The sequence below is a fragment of the Pseudorca crassidens genome, chromosome 21 (assembly GCF_039906515.1).
Source record: "Pseudorca crassidens isolate mPseCra1 chromosome 21, mPseCra1.hap1, whole genome shotgun sequence".
In the NCBI taxonomy this organism is placed as follows: domain Eukaryota; kingdom Metazoa; phylum Chordata; class Mammalia; order Artiodactyla; family Delphinidae; genus Pseudorca; species Pseudorca crassidens.
In genome coordinates, this window is record NC_090316.1 from 28,539,316 (window position 1) to 28,559,942 (window position 20,627).

The window sequence follows — 20,627 nt, forward strand, 5'->3', positions numbered from 1 at the left end:
CTTCTTCACCAGATCAGAGGGGCAGCAACATCCTCACCACCACCTTCTCCGTGTTGTTCACCAGGGCGACACGGAGGGTCAGGAGCTGCCTGGGTCGCGTACTACGGCTTTTTGTACCTGACACCTGCACTCATTCTCCACCGAAGTCTGAACAGCTCTTTACAACAGAACTGTCTGTGAACAAGGGTTACACAGCCCATAGCCATGCAAGTCAGAAAGTCCCTGCGCAATTTTAAGCTTTAATAACTTATGGAGGAATGGAGTCGTACGTGGTATGTGAAAGCACTATTCAGAACGTTTTTACACAATAGAGTTCAAATAATTTCTAGGCTTCCACTAAACTACTATCTTTCAGAAGGCCATGTTCAATTTAACTTCTGAGATGTTCTGAAAACTTTCCCAGGTGCTCCTGAGTGATTTATAAATTGCATTCATGATTCTAGTTCTTTAGATCTGAAGGATTTGGCTTTGATAAAAAGACATCCATTTTTGCATAAACTCACTGTAGGAACAAAGCAAGATAAGGAGATACATTGGAACTTTAGAAGAAATATTGAGTATGTTAGAGACATATTCTTAAGTGCATGGAAAATACATTCCTTCTATAAATGATTTCCTCTTTTCACTTTTATGTATGTTATACATTTTAATGATAATATGTTGCTTTAAAACAAGAAATATAATTTTAAAAACCATGACTTCTGAAGATAACATGTGCAAATAGGACAGACATAGGGTCATGTGCTTCAGATATTTTATTTGATAATCTGATCAATTTTCTAATCTTCATCAAAAATTAAAGGAAGTCCCTGTTTGAGGCAGACAATGCCAGGAACTTGAATTTTTCCAGGACAAAAAATGTACTTAAACCAATCGGTCCAGTTTCCTTAGAGGTCACGCCAACTTACTTTGGTTTGTGAATCTGCTTCTGCAAAGTAACACAGAATTTATTTAAAGAAAATTAGAAGTGGGTGAGCGGTGAGTCACCTAAACTGGACCTTCTCCTATAAAGTTCATTTTCAAAAATACTGGTTTAATTATTTATATTTTAACAAAGGTTTAATTAGAACAATGTAACCCATTTTAATGTAATAGCATCATCACCCAAGCAATAGCTCCTTAAACTAGATTAGAGATATTTTTCCTCCTACCTGCCCATCAAACATCATTCTCACTCTTTCCGTAACTTTTAAATCATCTTATTGCCGAACACCGAAGGGTTTTTATCGTGAAATATTTTGAGGCCACACATTTCACAGTGTGCGATTATCAAAAATCATTTATGAATGATATGACAGATTGTTACTCTCTATTATTTTATGAAAAACATGATGCTGTCAAGCATGTTTTCTGGAGGAGTCTTTATTAAAGGAAAGAAGTCATTGCCAGGAAGTGATTCTCCTCCACTTCTGAAGAAAATGTTCAAGAGCGGCCTGTAATCTATCCAGCCTCCAGCAAAACTGAGACCTAGAAAAGCTAAGTATTCTTAGTTTATCGCTGAAGATGACAACGTCTTTCCCATCTCAGCTGTACAGTCATCGCAGGTCAGATCCAGAGTCAGGCTCTGTGCCTCTGAAAGTGGACGGACAGTCCATAGGGTGTATTTTCAAATTCATGTAATGGATATGCAAACTGAAGGTGAACTAGAAACAGGAAAAAAAACTGCATTGTTCAGAAACTTTGTGCAATCCCAAGCATTTTGAATAAGCTCCAAATTCAAAAATAATTATAAAGGGGTGAAAGTGCCTAAAGTTAATAGAATACAAACAAAATAAAATAGGTATTTCAAGGGATAGAAACATGGATGGTATTCTGGGTTTAGTTTGGTTTTGTTACCTTTCCTTGACAATTAGTTCTTACAGTAAGATTTGAAATTGTACAATGTGTTTTAAATGTATTTCATTAAGACAGTTACTAAAATCTATTATGAAATATTTTACTTAATTTTAACTAGGTTAGGTGAAATATTATAACACATTTGAAATCATTTTGCAAATTGTGTTGCACTATACTAAGGTAATCTAATCAATATTTGTTTCGTCATCATGCCAGATAATCGAAGCGTTACTGCATCTTTGTCTTAGAAGTATCACATTTAACTGTCAAAAGAAAAAACTTTAATATTTTTATTAAATAATTTCATTCTAAATACACGGATACCCTCAAATTCTTAAATATTAAGAAAAAGTGCAACTCAGATGTTTTGGTGCTGAAAGCAGTGGTACAAGCAGTGTGTGGAGCCGGGCGGAGGTGGCAGAGACTCACCTTGATAGACGAAGTGAAAACCCCGTGCAGGCGCCCCACTCTTCGCGCTGAATCGGAGCAGAATCTGATTGGATGTGGCCAAAGGCAACGTTTCACCTGGAGGGAAAAACAGACAGAGATAACACGCAGGATCCATTCAGTGCACGGCCTGTGGTGGACAATGTTTGGGAGAGTAATCATTAACTTGGAATTGCACTTTTACTTTTTGAACTTTCATAAAACTTTGCTTTGGCGTGTAGAACCCAAACACATTGTTTCTACAAAGATTTAAAAACTCTGTTCTTGTCTTGACATTCCATTAAAATGTTGTTTTCATCGTGATCTCCTTTATGCTTCTTTTGAAGAAAGCACTGATATAGGCCAATTAGCTGATAATGTGGGAAATAGAAGCAGGTGAATCATTGACTCAGAATCAACTTTGACAGTTACTTGCTAGGATTTTACTCAGAATTAAGAAAATGTCTCAGAATCCAAAGCTGATTTTTAAAAAAATAAAGAACTCAGGAAAAAAAAAAAAAAAAACACAAACCTGTGAAATGTATTTTTCAGCTCTTAATGTGCAGGAATGGCCTCAAGTACTCTGAGCGGCGTGTGAATCGCCTAAGCTTTTCAGAGGTGAATTTGTCAGGATGTGTCAGTATTTTAAATGTGTGTCTTCTGATGCATTTCTGGACATTACATCATTGGACATTGGTCTTAACAGGACATACGTCTTAAGACCTGTGGTTACTAATACTGAGAAACTGGAAATAACCGAATCTTAGCCTTGGTTGATCACAGGCTGTGACGCAGGAGTATGGCTTGATGTTGTGTTGGTAAATGATGACAATGTAGCAGTGGTACGAACGAGGGCCATGACATCCATGAGGGGCTGGGGTAAATAAACTCCTTCATTAACCCATCTGAATACTATTCAGCAAATGGTGTTTGGTGTATATTCATATTTGTTGATAGGAAAGACCTCTACATGTGATTTTAAATGAATGTATGGGATAAAAATTAAATTGTGAAAAATATCCCATGTTTTATGAAGTTCCACGTATGTTTACATGCATATATAGGGGCACACGTGAATGCATGTATGTGTATACACATCTGCACCTTTATAGACGTGTGACTGTGGTGCATCTCCACATGTATGCATTTAAAAGTTTGGAATGAGTCAGACCAAAATGTCAATAGTGTTTCTCTTCAGGAAGATTACGACACTTAGAATAGAAAGCAAAGTAACAAGACAGTTTATTACCCCTTTTTTCTGAATTTTTATTTTTCACTGAGATGGATATTATATTTTCCACAATCTTAGTAAGCAAAATGATAAAGACAGGTGATTTTATATGTGGGATAAAAATACATTTGAAATTTTACATTGAAAATAAGATTTTACTGAACAAGCAAGCAAGTTCAAAGATGATTAAATTTCTCCTTCACAAATGAAAATAAAAATAGACGAGTTTAAAATTAATTACCCTGGCTGTGTAACTAGAATTAAAGACAAAATTCTTTGAAAGTTTACCTGAATGAGACCCAGAGAGTGAACTGAGAAGTCTGGCCTGAGGGTGCGTTCCATCAAACAGTTCTGTCAAGTCATTCAGTGCTGTCTGGAAATAGGCAAACTGCCCAAATACCACTGAAAACAGAGGGGGTGGGTCGGCACAAAATGCTTTTTTAAAATGAAAGAAATGAAAATGGTGATCATACTGTTTATTGATACCTCCCAAATATCATGATCCTAAGAATCCTGTAAAAAAAATTAGCTTATTTTCTCTGCTTTCTAAAAGTTTTCTGTTGCTTAAACAATTTTATTTTGCTTCTTGATCTTTTGGTACTTAATAAAAGGAATAAAATTACTGTTCCATGTGCAGTTTGAACATTAAATGAAGACTGTTTTTTTCTTATAATACTATGTTAGGATAGTAGAAGAATAACCATAAGGTGGTCCTATTTCTTTAAGAGTAATTAATGACATTTTATTCAGTGAACAGTAGGTATGGAATCAAGATACCCGTTGGTTTTTAAAGCATGCAATTAGTTGGGGAATTTAAAATTCTTCACCTATGATTATGACAGTGCCAAATTCATATGAACTCACTACAATTTATACACGATTCAGCAACATATTATAGCAATTTCTGACTTGTTTTACTCTACAGTTTATATATCTTACAGGTTATGTAAATTTCAAGAACACACTTCCTCCAAGTAAAACATTGCAAGTATTTTACTACTTCAAATTTAATCATTTTTATATTCAAATGGATAACATACAGGGCCTTTACAGTATTTAGAAAAACTTGTGATTTAGTCTCCATTTACAAGCAATGATCAACAATTATGTATGTGAAAGGCTTAAACTCAAATCATTCTAAATCATTCTGAACAAGAAATGGAGGTGTGTGTATCAGTTATACATGAAAGAATTAATCTATGTGTTAGCAAAATGGAGGAAAATCTAACTATAGCAGCTGGTGTGTATTTATATTATATTTTATTATATCATATCATATATTATATGTGGCATATATTCTATTACATATATGTATTACATACAGTGCACATATACATGCATGTATAATATATTACACATATATGTAAGAGAATATATGCATAGAGAGAGAGAGAGAGAGAGAGAGAGAGAGAGAGAGAGGGAGAGAGAGAGAGAGAGAGAGAGAGAGAGAGTACTTTAAGATTTTATAATCTCCTAGAGAAGCACAGTTAAAGGAAGCATGTGAGCAAGGTGAATTTCCCAGTGGCTGAAGTGCTCTGAACACAGGCGCTAGAAAGAGGGACAGAACTTTCTTCTGGATCCCATGAGGGAGGCTCCTGCGTGCACAGCCCTCCCTTCACTGTCCCCCCACCTCAACATTCAGTCTTCATCTTGCTTGAGTCTCGTTTGTAGGAGAAAAGTGAATCTCACACACGTAATTCCTACCTTCTTTTCAAGAAATGCTTAGAAAGCATAAGCTTTATAGTGGACACTAAGAATGAAGGGCCGATCAAGATAGAAACTTTGTCCCAGGAACATCACATGCTAAGGTCTGCGGTAGTTGCCACAACACATACAGAGGCAGAGTGTGGGTGTCGGGAAGGAAGAAGGGCCTGAACGGCAGACGGCTGCCAAGGGCCACAGCTGGTCAAGGAAGGCTGTTCCTGCAGCTGGAAGACAGGGGATGAGAAAGTGCAGGCGAAGGGCGTGGGCGGTGTAGGGAGGGAGGGGTGGTTTCCAGCTGTGGAGACAATGGTGTTTCATGGGGGAGAGAGCATTCCAGCTTCAGCCTTAAGGAATGGGAAAGGAAACCCTTTTTGTGTAAGAATGGGACACAAGGGGTTACTTCAGCAAGCGAACAAAAGGAGCAGTATTTGGCAGGCGAACGTCTGCTTTGCTAACACTCAGTGGATAAAGGGGGCGGGGGAGGGATGGGGAGGGGGGGCGGGGGAGCAAGGCCACACAGCCTGAGACTTCAGAGCCCTGAGACGCGTGGATTTTGCTCTGGGGGCAAGAGGAGTGAGTGAAAACGTTTATCAAGGTGTTTTCATGATCAGATTTTTGTTTTAGAAAGGATACTCTGGTGACGCTTTTGGATGAAAATAGGGAGGAAATTAGGATAACTGATGACCTGTCTTCCATGACACTTCCCATTGGGAACTTGTGTAAGAAGCCCCTTCCCACAATAGGGACAGTCACCCCATCCCATAATATTTGCTGGGCATCTCAGGCACCCAAACAGTATTTTACTCATCTTAGCACTTATCACAATCATTGAATTAATTGTTAACTGGTCGATTCACTTCTCAGAAAAAAGTAAGGAAGAGGGGGAAAAAATAATAGATAAGGTAGTATAGGTTTTTACTAAGAATCCTTTATAACTATTTTATTCTAGACTAAAGTTTTCTGCCCAGATAGAATATAAATTTATGCCATTAAACCTTTCATATTGGGAAATTATTATCAATATTTAGGAGTATAACTTTTTTCTGCTGAAAAGTCATAATTGTGTTGTGACAACTCAATAAAATTTTATAATGAACTAAAATCATAAACTCTGGCTGCTACATTCTATTGTGATAATTATATTTTGTCAAGTATCCATGAATAAAAATAAAAGGAATATTCATGGGAAAGTAACTGGAGGAATGTTCTTGGGAATTTAGGTGAAAAAATGTATTAACTGAGGCTAAATAAGGGACTTTAGAGGCATTCGTCCAGCATAAAGAGTGAAAGTCTAGGACTTATTCTAAATTTTACTGTCCATTTTTTTATAACAAAATAAATATTTTGAAGCTCAGTCTTTCAGTTTTTAAATGAGATTGATATTTTCCATTTGCTCATAAGGTGGACCCACTCTCTGCCTTTTGGGAAGCTGGTCCCTCTGCCTCTGCCTTGGTTTCCGTGTTCACATCCATCACTCTCCAAGTCCCAGGCACATGCTCTTCTCATCATGGCAGGATGATACAAGGAAAGCCTTGCCTGAAAACTCAACCATCCTTGAGAACTGGCGGAAAGCAGAAGCTAAATGATTTGGCTTAAGAGACTAAGCAAGTTGCGTCGCACAGTTCATGAAGAGCCCGTGATCTAAAATACCAAATGCTGAAATAAGTGCTTGGGGGGAGCTTTTCATTTGATTTTAAGAAGCCTGTGATTAATATAATAGAAGTTCGTAGAAATCATTTGTCTCCCATATGCAAGTTTCTTAAGCAGAAATTAACTTTCTTGTCATATAATTGTATTTTTAAAATGTTTTCCCTCAAACAGAATCTAACCTTAGAATTTTTATCTGTTTTATTTCTATGAGTGGATGGCTGCTATTTTGAGTATATAGAAAAAAACCTTGACTATGTTGGGTTCTAAATTTTACTGTTGGGAAAAAGGAACTATTCCATAAAATTATAAAAGCTACTATCTGGTTGACTCCAGGAAAGAATCTAACACAAAAATATTTTCCTGGTCAAGAGTGAGAGGGAAGATGTGGGGATCCGGTGTTGAGTAAACCACCAGGAAATCACCAGAGAAGGATCTTCTAGAAATGAAGCCATCCCAGAAAACTGGCTCAGGTTGGAAGCAAAGTTTAGGAGGGAAACCAGGATGCCAAGTTTGGAGGGGTCAGATAGGACTCTGCCTGTTTTTACATCTCCTGTCACTCAAAGGTGTGTTCACTGATCCAGTGATTTCCAGCATAATCAATAACCAAATATATGTGCCAATACCCCACAGGCTGATCAGTGTTCCCCTGGCTCACATGTGAGGCTGCAATCCTCCTCTACACACTAAACAACCAAAGGAGAAATGCTTTTTTCTAACAAAAATAAGAACAAAGGCACATTTATTCTCTCTGATTATTCTGGATCAGAATCCGAGAAGGAAATTGAAGAATTTTATATCACACTGATAAAAGAATTGTAGTGGATCTTGTATAAGACATGTTTGGAAAAACTGTTACTTTAAGTCATCTTCTTTTATATTATTTTATTATACCAAGAGCTGGGATATTTGTTTATAAAATTATGGAAATATTAACACCAAAAGAGATATGACGGTGAATTAAAAATAAGAAGAAAATCTTACCAAATTCCTTTGGTACCGTTATGGAATAGAGGCAGATCTGACCAGCTGTATAATTGTGAGGGTAGTTGGGTGACAAGACCACCCCTTCTGATCCAGTGTACTGGCCTCCACAGGGGGCTGAAACAGACCAACGGAGAATTACGTGCTGTGTGTAACCACATGGCAAGTGATAAGTGACCTAAAAATGAAAGCACTGAACAAATGAGCATGATTATTCAAAAACTTAACAAAATATCACAGTTAAAATCTGATCTTACATTGCTATCAAAAGTAAAAAAAAACAAAGACTGACCAGGTGAGAATAAAAGTAATTCAACTTAAGAAGAAGACCTAATATTTTTAAGGACGTTCTCAGACATGCTAAAATAATAATGAAAACAGTTGTCATGATAATAAAAACAGGTCCGATAAAGAAAAATTCTTAAGTTATCAATACGTCAAAAGCCTACCAGAACTTTCTGGTTGATATCAACCATCATATTAACTTAAGAGATACAAAGATTATTTCAGTTTTCTATTGTCTTTATATTACTATGGGACTAAAAAAAAGCAATGTTTACTTTTAGTTCTTGTTGTGTTTTCATTGTAGATTCAGCTCAAGAGTGACATGTATAGTTACTAGTGGGTGTGGGGTCCCTTCCTATAAGTTCCATTGAAAGCTGAAGGAACCCAAAACTACAAAGTCAGGCAGGTACATTGATGAGGTGTTATATGAACAGTTCAGAGAGAGAGCGAGTGTGTGTGTGTGTGTGTTTATCTTCCCTCTGATCATCTTGTTACTCTCAGCATTGCTCTTGCTGAGAAAATAGAAAAATACTGTAGCTTGGATATTCAAAATACTATTGTTAAACATCTTAAAATAGACTTTCAACTAAATCCCAGTTTCAGGATTAAACTGCGAATACTTCAATTCCTCATATTTTTACTTAAAAAGAGGCCCACGTCTGCTCATCTGCTTAGGACACTATTTATCCACTGAAGTGACGCCAACTGCACCTCAGCTGTGCCCTTTGTGGCCTGACTGCATGTCTTCTTATCCTAGATACACCTTCTCTGATCTGAATTCAGAATTATTTTTCAGTATTTCAGAAAGTTTATATTTCTATAGCTTACTTCTTCTTAATGTGACAGTTTTCAAGCATTAAAAAGGATAGAAATCGGGGATAACATGTCAAATCTTTTGAATGTTAAGTAGCACATTGTTAAGTCCTAACTGATGGATGGGATTTTCTCCAGGATTAACGAAGCTGTGCAGAATGCTGATGCTAGTGTCAAAGCACCTCAATGATGACTTGGCAGGAGACTTCCCAGGTCCAGCTTTATGCAGCTGGAAAACTGAAGTCATACTCTAAAAGTCAAAGGAAGACTGCTTAAATACCTGACAGTTATAATCTATTTATGATCAACTAGTAGAGATTTCCCTTAACTAAGCTAAGAGCAGCCTTCATGCTGATGTCTTAACTCATAATAATTTTATCACCCTAAAACACTTACCATGGCTTTTTTAAAAATCTTAAATAGAAAAAAAAATTTTTCACTTTTAGATAGAGGAAATTTCTGTAAGTTAAATTTCAAAGCTCAAGGTTTTCAGTGAAATGCTGGGAGCCTCATTCCACCAGTTTAGATATATCACTTAATTTTAAGAAAATTAGCCATATAAATTCAACCAGGTTATTTCAGAACTATAATTTTTCTTAAACACTCAAAAGTGCAAATTTTTAAAAATAAGTACAAATGAAGAATGGAAATCTATCTTCTTTTAGACATATAAAATTTAAGCATATCTATTAAAAAGTTTATCTATTTCAAAGTTTAAATAACAAGCATAAATGAAAAGTGGAAATAAATCTTCACTGAGCTAATATTTTGATGCCCAAATGATCAAACAGAAATCTTATCAAACAGCAATCTTATATCTACTGATATATTTGTTCAAGTATAACTACAAAAATTTATTTTGTTAATGGGTAGGATGAAAGATCATTACTTTATGATAATAGAAAACACTAAAAAATAAAAAGGATAAAATGAAAGAAAACAAACATGGCATTTTAGGTCCTCTGCTACCTTGATAAACTGTGCTATGCTTATACATTTTTCCCCAGATTTAAAGATAAGCACGCAAACTGCATAACATACTACAAACACAACCAAACATTTGTGAAATTGAGAAAAATATGTAGAGAATTTTCATTTAATTCTTAACAATTACTCTGTCCATGTTACTGTGTTAACCTGAGAAACAGGCATGGTCTTTCTCATGTTAGAAATTCTTTTATATTAATGTGATAAGAGAAGGAAAACAAATATGCTGTTACTCTTTGGTAATTAATGTATTAAACAGATCATTTCCTAAATGAAAAAAGATTTGCAACAGTATTCATTGCAGATGGTAACAAGAAACTGACTCATCCATTTGGTTAATTGGAGTATATGTCTCATATATAAAGGGAACAAAATACAATCAAATTTGAATGTAAACCAAAAACAACATAAGTAAATAAAAGCCATTCTGACCCATGAAAGAGACTCCAGACTGTTTCCATTTCTGTTCTAATTCAACAGGAAACCTCAATGAACAAAAAAATGTAGGCAATAGAAAGAAAAATTATATCATGAATTTAAAACAAACTAGCCCAAAATACATCCCTTAATATATGAACTATCAAAATGTTTAATATATAACAACATTCGCTTAGTTTAACTGGTGATCTGAGTGACCCACAGGCATTAATTCAGCACAAAAGGTGCTGTTGTCCTTGAGATATCCAAAATAAACTACGGGAGAGGACATTTCTGTTTAATGATTGGGAATTTTTAGTTTTATTTAAATTGAAATAAATAACTTAAGGAAAAACCAGTGTTGTATGTTTTATGCACATAAATGTGATGACTGGTTAACAGAAACTATGCTTGAGTTCACGGGTCTTCAGATACGGAAAAAAAATCTCTAATTTAAAATTAGATTATTTATCTGTTGCCTAAATGTGACCTCATTTTTCTCGTTTAGCCTATGGCTAAAGAATTTATCATCATCCCCCATAAGTTCAAAGTATGTTTGAATTTAATACAGTGTGCACTTTTAAGGATGGCATTTTGAGGTGACTCTAGTGAACGTACGAGGACACTCTTCTAACCCCTAGAGAGGAGCGCTGTGATGCCGCTGACTCAAAGCTTACTGTAACGTTTACACAGACGTTAAAGTCATCATCTGGACGCCCCACACAGCCACGTGGGCCCTTCACCATTCTCCCCTCACATGAACCTCCTGGAATCCGAGAAGCAGCAATAATTATTTCTCTGAGTTTATTGTTAGAGGATAAAATATGGAAGACTAGGAAGACTTCAATTTTCACTGGAAATTGTTTTGGCTATTCCCTGATTTATTCATTTCCTCTGAAAACGTGTGTGAAGTTCCCTGTCTGCGCCAACCTTGAGTACTGCAGGGCTGGAGGACTGGGTTCCTGAACAGAAAAGCTCTCAGGGTCATAAGACAAACCCAGAAACACAGACATGCCAGAGCAACCCAGGGCATCAGGTCTGCTCGCCTGTGTTGTTTGCTCGGATTTTTCACGTACTAATTTTCTGAAACACCACTTTGGTCGGAAGTTACAAGCATCAGAGCCATCCTAAGGAAAAGATCTTTATTTCATCAGTTCAGTGTATCTAACTAAACCGGTCCTTGAGTTCATCCTAAAGTAAACTTGGAATCAATTTTTCTGTCACAAAACACAGGATTTTACTGTCTCCTTTTTAAGGTGTATCACAGAGTCTGGAGTTTTGTCTGTGGAGGGTCCCACGAAGCTACCCACCAGACACAGAACCTGGAGGACAGCCCAGAAGTCTGTGTTCAGACCCCTCCTCTCAGCACCCCCCCAAGGGCAACTGCAACCTGACTTCTGTCACTGTAGGATGGCACTGCCTGTTCCTGAAGGTTGACCTTACCCTCTAATAGGTGCTTTTATTAATTTAATGTACATGAGGAATTACAAACTGTTGGTATTTGTGGGGAAATGACACATCCTTATATATGTAATATATGTATATGTATGTGTATATATGTACAGAGAGAGAGGCAGAGACAGAGAGACAGACAGAGACACAGACAGAGGGAGATACACACACACACACACAGAAAGGCAGAGAAATAGAGAAAGACAGAGAGCAAGAGGGAGACAGACAGAGACAGAGACAGAAGCAGAGAGACAGAGGCCACCTAGAGACTGGTAATTCGCATCTCTCATACACAAAAACAGCAATTAGAAATGCCAAACGATCTAAGTGAGAGAAAAATATCTCCCCTTCCAGAAAGCTGTGAGAATGGCTAATCCACTGGGTAAATTAAACGACCAAGGAAGGTCAAGTTCTTATCCCACGTTGCTCTGCGGGGGTTTCCCCACCAGTGAGGAGGGGATACAGGACTGAAATGCAAACTGTCTCCAAAATGAAAGTGCAAATTCCAGAGGGAAGTTATCTCCGAAGGAAACACCGGTTCCATACGTACCATTGCAGGAGGGCAAGACCCGGTTCCAGGCGGGTTTTCCATCCGCTCCGATAACACACGTGATGGAAGACGGGTCAGCGATCTTGTAGCCAGAGTCACACTGGTACGTGACAGTTGAGCCAAGTTTGAAGTCCGTCCCAATCCTTGTCCCATTCATTATGTTTCCAGGGTCAAAACAGGCTTCCCGTGGTTTCTCTGGGGAAGACATGAATGTAAACTCCATGATGGCAGGAATTTTATTTTATTTTTTTGTTGTCGGTTGTTTATATTTTTAGTACCTAGAACAGTGTCCAGCATATAAAATATGCTCCAAAAAATTGATTGACTAATTGACCAAGTTGTCAATTAATGTTCAAGTTAATAATTATCATAGAAAAATAGAAAAAACTCCTCTCAATAAAATTATTTCTTATTTTTCAAATGACAATTCACTACAGAATTGCTGTTGAGGTTGACTTCCTGACTTTTGTACTTAACTCATGAAATCACAGCACATTTTAGGAAGAGATGGGAGAACTGGGCTTCTCAAAAGGAAATTGATTTAATTCATGTAAATTAAGAGTGATTTCTCATGCTGGTGAGATAATCGTGGAAAGAAGTTCTGATCTTTTACCACTCTCACTAAGTCAATGAAGCCACACGTAGCTGGAAAGCACATTTCCTGATCCATAAGGGTCAAGCCCTGTGTCTGGGATGTAATAGTTGCTCAACACAGTTCTATTCTAATTCTAATAACTGCTCAAAGGAATTGAGGGCATGTTATGTATCGGGCGCTGAGCTGGGTACACTGCATGTTTTTCATTCAAATCTTCACTCCACCTCTGCAATGTGAGGAGGATCTGTGGCCCCATTCTACATTTTGAGAATCTGAAGCTCAAGAGCGGTTAAATAACTTTCACAGAAACACACTGCAAAGATCTGTCCAGCTGTGGGGGCCACTAAAGGAGGCATTTGCTAAAAGCCTCTTTTTTCCCAGATATAAATACAAAGCTCTCTTCTTTCTTTCTCACAGTCCTGTAGCTGTGTGGGTAGTGCCACTTATGTCCTGGTAGCGTTAACACTAAATGTCATATTTCAGCAGACCTTCCAAATGTCTCTAAATCACGTATCTACATCTCCTTCTGCTGTGTGCAATTCCATCATCTGAATTGCTTTCTGTTTGTGCTTGTCAACATCCTTCCCTCCATCAGCAAAGCCCCTTGTAACGTCAGAAGGCTCTGAATTGAATTTTACAGATCTTCAAGGGATCAATATAGATGTTATACTGAAATGTTTTTCTTCATGTTTTTGGCCTAAAGTTAAGAAAATGCTATTTGTCATGAATGTGCTATTCATGAATGGGGTTATTAATATCAATATAGGCTCAAGGATAACTTGAATGGATAAAATAAATATGTTTCAGTTCTTTCTATTTGGGTTGACAATCTTTGCCCCAGGGTTAAGCAAACACATAAAAAATCTCTGGAAAGTATAAATGGAAGCCTGCATTTTACCTTTCTGGGGGTTGTGATCAATGTGGATTATGTTCCTTTTTAAGCATTTTCCCTTCCTGAGTGTCTACTTATGGCCAATGAGTAAATTCACACAGTAGTGTTGGGAAGAAGATGCTCCTGGGAGATTGTGGCAGGTGAGCCAGTAAAGAGTAAAAATGCAACGAGCTCTGAAAACTACATCCTACATCCTCTTAGGAATGGATAACAAACAGCGGAAGAGGGAAAAGCACAAACTTTGTGACGTCCTGCAGGACGGAGAAGAGGCCTGTTTAACTGTATTTATTCAATATCTCTCATTATATTTTTAATGACCTATGTGTCAACATCAGCCAAGCAGAGATCTCTCTGGCAACTGTTGGCCTAATTATTATAACCAGCTATTAGAATATTTTATTTACATACTTTGGTTAAAGTGCAACATAAATATATAAACATTACACTATCACGTGTATCGGACATGCTATATTACCATATATATCGTATATCATCCATCATATATTATCATATGTATCATATACCATCTGTAATATATATTATCATACATCATATGTATCATATGCCATGTATAATATATTAGTTATCGTATATATCATGAATATATTATATCATATATATCAATTGTGGAAACCCCTCCAGGTCCTCTATTTTTGCTCTGGTTAGAGACTCACAGCAATAGTTGTGTACTGTGCTGGGACCAACACTCTCTAAACACTTTACTGAAAACCAATTTGGATATTTCAAGGAGTAGGGGACATTCTGATAATTCTTTAACGCTGCCTTAGATCGTTTATTTTAAGCAAATAAGGGACGAATAAATAAAACTGTGGGCATGAGAACAGTCCTTCCATCGGATGTCGTTTACTCTGTCATCCAACAGAATGTATCGCGTGTCTAATAAATACAAGCACTGGTCTAGGGCATATATTTTTCTCCTATAAAATGATGGAGAAAGGGCTTCCTTGGTGGCACAGAGGTTAAGAATCCGCCTGCCAATGCAGGGAACATGGGTTCGAGCCCTGGTCCGGGAAGATCCCACATGCTGCAGAGCAACTAAGCCCATGTGCCACAACTACTGAGCCTGTGCTCTAGAGCTCACGAACCACAACTACTGAAGCCCGTGCGCCACAACTACTGAGCCTGTGCTCTAGAGCCTGCAAGCCACAAATACTGAGCCCACGAGCCAGAACTATTGAAGCCCGTGCGCCTAGAACCCATGCTCTGCAACGAGAAGCCACCGCAGTGAGAAGCCTATGTACTGCAATGAAGAGTAGCCCCTGCTCGCCACAACTAGAGAAAGCCTGCGCACAGCAACGAAGACCCAACACAGCCAAAAATAAAAAATAAAATAACTAAAATTATATTTAAAAAAATGATAGAGAAAAAAATACATGCCTGTTGCCTGGTCAGCCTTTTTAATTACTTTTTGTTATAAGTGTCTGTTGGTTTAGTGTACTGTTTGGTTAAATACCACTCCCACGATTTTCTGCTCTGTGTTGCAAATTGAGACCTCTGATGGCCAGTTTTTCTTCATTTCTCCAAATGCACTGCATCGAAGCTTTTACTTGCATTTACTCAGTTGTCAGTTCAGGATGTTTGGTGATAACTCATGGCACACTTTTTGCTTACACGTTGTCACATTTCCCAATGAGATGACTTCATTACATGGTGTGCTCTGCCCTGGTTCCTGTTGGTTCCGCTTATGGACGCCTCCCAGAACGCCTGTGCCAAAGCTGCCGGGCCCCTGGGGTCACTCGGCAGGACTGCCCCGTGGCTCCTTCTGGTCAAGCCCAAGAGCCAGGTCCACTCCCTGCTTCCCTCACCATATGGGGCCTTGTACTTGCTGGATGCTGTTTCATTGCTGTGTCCTTCCTTGTTTTCTGATGATTTTTTTTTTCCACAGGCTCCACTGGAGAACTTTTAAAGCGTGAGAGCTCTAGCACCCATTTAGAAGGCTCTGCTGGTCCCCGAAGAACCAGACCAAAGAGGCAGCCCTGTCCCCCTATCATGAGGGACACAAGTTCTACTGCATTTACTCACTCATCTGCAGATTCTCTTACCCTAGGACGCCCTGGGGAATACAAGGTGATGACAGGTGTACAGTCTTTTTTTTTTCATTGAAGTATAATTGATTTACAATATTATATTAGTCACAGTTGTACAGCATAGTGATTTAGTATTTTTAAAGATTATACTCCATTATAAGTTATTACAAGATAATGGCTGTAATTTCCTGTGCTGTAGAAAATATCCTTGTTGTTATCTATTTTATACATAGTAGTTTGTATCTGTTAATCCCATACCCCTAATTTGTCCCTCTCCCCCTTCCTTCTCCCCTTTGGTAACTATAAGTTTGTTTTCTATAAGTTTGTCTGTGAGTCTGTTTTTGTTTTGCATATACATTCACTTGCATTATTTTTAGATTCCACATACAAGTGATATTATACAATATCTGTCTTTCACTGTCTGACTTATTTCACTAAGCATAATTTTTCTAGGTCCGTTCATGTTTCTGCAAATGGCAGAATTTAATTCTTTTTTATGGTTGAGTAGTAGTCCATTGCTGGCTCATATGGCAACTCTAGTTTTAGTTTTTTGAGGACCCTCCATACTGTTCTCCATAGTGGCTGCACCAATTTACATTCCCACCAACAGTGTAGGAGGGTTCCCTTTTCTCTACATCCTCGCCAACATTTGTTATTTGTAGACTTTTTCATGATGGCCATTCTGACCAGAGTGACATTATACCTCATTGTTGTTTGGATTTGCATTTCTCTAACAATTAACAGTGCTGAAAATCTTCTCATGTGCCTGTTAGACATCTGTATGTCTTTCTTTTTGGAAAAATGTCTCTTCAGGTCTTCTGTCCATTTTTTATTGCATTGTTTGCTTTCTTGGTATTGAGTTGTATGAGCTGTTTATATATTTTAGATATTAACCCCATGTTGGTCTCATCATTTGCAAATATTCTCTCCCATTCCTTACAGTTTTATATTTAGATGAAACGTGTGATTTTTTACTCATTACAGAATGGGCGTTGTCATGGTGACATGCACTTCAATGAGTTCTTATTAATACAGAAACTGTCTAATGATATGGCAAATGCTTAAAAGTACTGCTGTTAATTATTCGTGAACATTAATGGATCCCATCCAAAAAGCACAGCAACTCCTTCAATTGCTGAATTGTTTAAATTTTTTTAAATTGTATATTATACTAAAGATCAGTAAATTTTTAGATTTCGGTGTTTTTGAGGAAGTAGGTTAATTTCCTACTTAAAAACAATATCAAGAAATACAAGTCCATTAAAGGGTTAACATAGATGAAACATACCCTATATTTTATTTTATAATTCTAGTAACTAATAACTAACTCAAAAGTTTAAATAAATGTATATATTTTCATTTTTTTATAAAGCACTCACTACTGTCAATTAATATTTTGATAAATCCTTTTCTCTGATTCTTTGTAATATACCCCGTGTTTTCCTTGTTCACATGAGAAACAGATTTGAAAAAAAAAAAAATATATATATATATATATATATATATATTTTTTTTTTTTTTTTTTTTTTTGCGGTACGTGGGCCTCTCACTGTTGTGGCCTCTCCCGTTGCGGAGCACAGGCTCCGGACGTGCAGGCTCAGCGGCCATGGCTCACGGGCCCAGCCGCTCCACAGCATGTGGGATCTTCCCGGACTGGGGCACGAACCCGCGTCCCCTGCATTGGCAGGTGGACTCTCAACCACTGCACCACCAGGGAAGCCCTGAAAAAAATATATATTTATTTTCATGAACCCAACAGCAAAATGCTTAGGTTGGGGTGATCTTTGTGAGTCTGTTTGTTTTCTCTGGATGCTAGTGACAGGGGGTGGTGGATCCCAAAGAAGTGGGAGTCACTCATGAGGTGACCAAAGAAGAAAGTGCTGACCAGGATCAGTGCTTGCTCCCCATCAAACCAACCACCATGGGTGGTCAGGACAGGGAATGGCAATCGATATTTTACATCTTGAAAAATATTGAGATAAAACTAAGCTATTTATCAGGAATTCCTTGGCAGTCCAGTGGTTAGGACTCCATGCTTTCACTGTTGAGGGCTCGGATTCATTCCTTGGTTGGGGACCTAAGATCCTGCAAGCCAGAAAAACCCCAAAAAATAAAAACCAAACTAAGCTATTTATGTACTTAAATTGAGTCATCCTGAAGAAACAAATTAAGATAGTAAAACACATATTAAAATAATTCTTAAATACTCAAATTATTTATTGCACAAATCATAATTTATCTTTAAATGGCTATGAATTTGGAAAAAGAAATCTCCCTCCCCCCTTTTCTTTTCTTTCAGCTAAGGTAGAAACGCGTGTTGGAAATTTCTTCCCTACTGGCGAGATCGACCCTGTTCCCCAGATGATTGAGAGAGATGTCAGAATTTTATGCATTGAACAGATAGGCAAGACTTTATAAATAAATGCTTATGATTAAAGAAATCTCAACACAAGTCACTTTCCTCACAAGTTAAGCTGGTCACAGTACCTTTAAATTCAATGGCGAACCCGGACAAGCCCACAGAAGCATCACTTCGAAATGCCAGAAAGAGACTATTTCCACTACTCTCAATTCTTTCTGGGGCTTGAGAGCCCTGGAAACTTCCAATGAGAGGGCTGTTGGAATCCTCTCCTTCATAGATATGTAGGAAATCATAGCTGGGCTCCATGTTGAAACTAAAAGGAAAGAATATTAATTAGATTATGCACCTAATATATGTGTCTCTTATCTTCCAGACTATAAAGTCTCTGAGAGCACACAGTGATTTTATTTGCCTTTGTAAAATAATTTTTAAAAATTAGGACAATCCAGAAGTTAAATATAATAATAATCAAAATGGCAATAAATAACAATTATAACAAATACTATTAGTATTTTATACAATCACCAACATCTTCAATACAGTATGATTTTGAAGATAATCTGAAAGAAAATGAACCCTTATAATATAGATATGGTATGTCTTCCCTATAACCATGATATTTCTAATGAAATGCAGTTTGAAAGAATAGGGTTCAGAAGGGATGCATTCCCACTGGTATTTGATTTTTAGGTGAATATTTTTAGTTTTAATAACATATATCCTTGATGTTACTGACAATTCTTAAAGTTAAAAAATACTTTTGTTTGAGTTTACTTTTAAAATTGTAATTGCTTCTATTTGCTTAGATAATCTGGCCAATAATAGCAGTCCCTACAGTGGTACAAAGTATGGAAGTCAACTGTTTCACATCATTTCACCTTGACTGGATATTCCAATTTTCTCTTCCCCTCTCCCTCCTGCTCCTTCCCATTCTCTCTACTTCTCTCTCTGTCTCTGTCTCTCCTTATGTAAATACCCTAATAATTTCCAAAGTCTAACAATTAACACCCAAAGTTCTCAAGTGGGATGCAGCTTTAAATGTCTCTGCCATTTATGATGAGAAGGATGATGATAGTCTGGGAACTTTAAAAATATACCTCCTCTCAAGTGACAGACTGAACTTCGTTTACATGTCCAAGATCTCAGTGGGATCAGAATAAACAAACACACTAGACAGAGGTATTGACGTAATCCATTCTGACTTGCCCTCCTATGTCCCTTCATCTCTAAATCAGGGCCTTTGGGGTCTTTAACGTGGACCGATCCACGCAGCTTCCACTCCCTTTCCCTTGACAGCATATTTGTATACAGGGATGGAGAGAGTCAGGAGGTTTTATAATCACGAACATGTGCTGTTGTTTAAGTGACTTTAGTTTATCTGGATATTCAAGGGATAAAACGTGAACCCAAGGTCTTTCCAGAAGCTGCCCACTGCATTCTGAAGGATGTAGCACGGGGGACCACCAAGGACCCGACGTTAGTATAACATCTGGACCTGCATCGCGCCATCCCATTTCCTGTCAAGGTGCCCTCGCTCCCATGTGAGGTCCTGAACACATTTTATTCAAGGAATTTGTCAGAGGTTTCAGAGTCTGTTTATCTGACAAGTTCCCTGAAGTTGGAAATGAAGAAAAAGTAAAAGACTTGAGTGGCTAAAGAGTGAGAAAAGAGGCCAAGAGGAACTGCATCAACCAAACAGAATTTGGTTGGAATAACAATTTTTTTGAAATAGTTTGCAAGGATGTTATTAGACTCTGGTCATGCTGTACCCCTGATAATTGGCATAACTAATTATTACGATAGATTATTTTTGAACATGGAAGTACGGTCAGGCACAAACAAACATATTCTAACTACCCTCTCCTTTTGGATGTGCTGTCACACACACATAGAAGTCTGAAGTGATATTTACAATTAATGACAGTCCCTTTGGTTAAACCCTGTCTTATTTCTACCTATACCAGATGCACAGATCTACAAGCCCCAATAATAGGCCAAAGTCTGGCCATGCTTTTAAACCAAATTTAATTTGAGTTCCAATGTGTGAGTCGCATCAGCCCCACAGTCTATAGAAGCCTGTGATAAAACACTCCTCCCTGAAGATCCCTCAAGTACCAGGGTGAGCCTTGAAGCTCATATGTGCTCCAGGTCATGTCATTCTTTGCCTTCCTTGTTAGTAATGCCGGGCTCCCCTTCCCTCTCCACACCTGACTGCAGTCACACTCTTTAAACAGTGCATCCTGGGAAGGCTGTATCAACACCAGCTTCTTTGACTGGGTCCTTGAGCATCCTTGTTCCCATCTGGTACTTCTGGCTTCCTCCTTCTTTCTACTAAGTAGATCTAGGAGCTGAGGTCCCAGGAAAACTCCCACCTGAGCACACACAAGTTGTCCATTCC

At 37.7% G+C, this 20,627-nt stretch overlaps 1 protein-coding gene across 2 annotated transcripts in view; it reads right to left on the bottom strand.

Moving 5' to 3' along the window:
• Nucleotides 1-20,627, bottom strand: part of CSMD1 (CUB and Sushi multiple domains 1) — a 1,750,344-nt gene that overhangs the window by 187,364 nt on the left and 1,542,353 nt on the right. For both annotated transcript variants that reach the window (XM_067722119.1, XM_067722118.1), the window contains exons 29-33: nt 18,355-18,542; nt 12,333-12,527; nt 7,829-7,945; nt 3,782-3,895; nt 2,266-2,361 (exon numbers count right to left, since the gene is read on the bottom strand). In XM_067722119.1, coding sequence (XP_067578220.1) covers nt 2,266-2,361; nt 3,782-3,895; nt 7,829-7,945; nt 12,333-12,527; nt 18,355-18,542 — 710 coding nt within the window. The remainder of the gene's footprint in view (nt 1-2,265; nt 2,362-3,781; nt 3,896-7,828; nt 7,946-12,332; nt 12,528-18,354; nt 18,543-20,627) is intronic.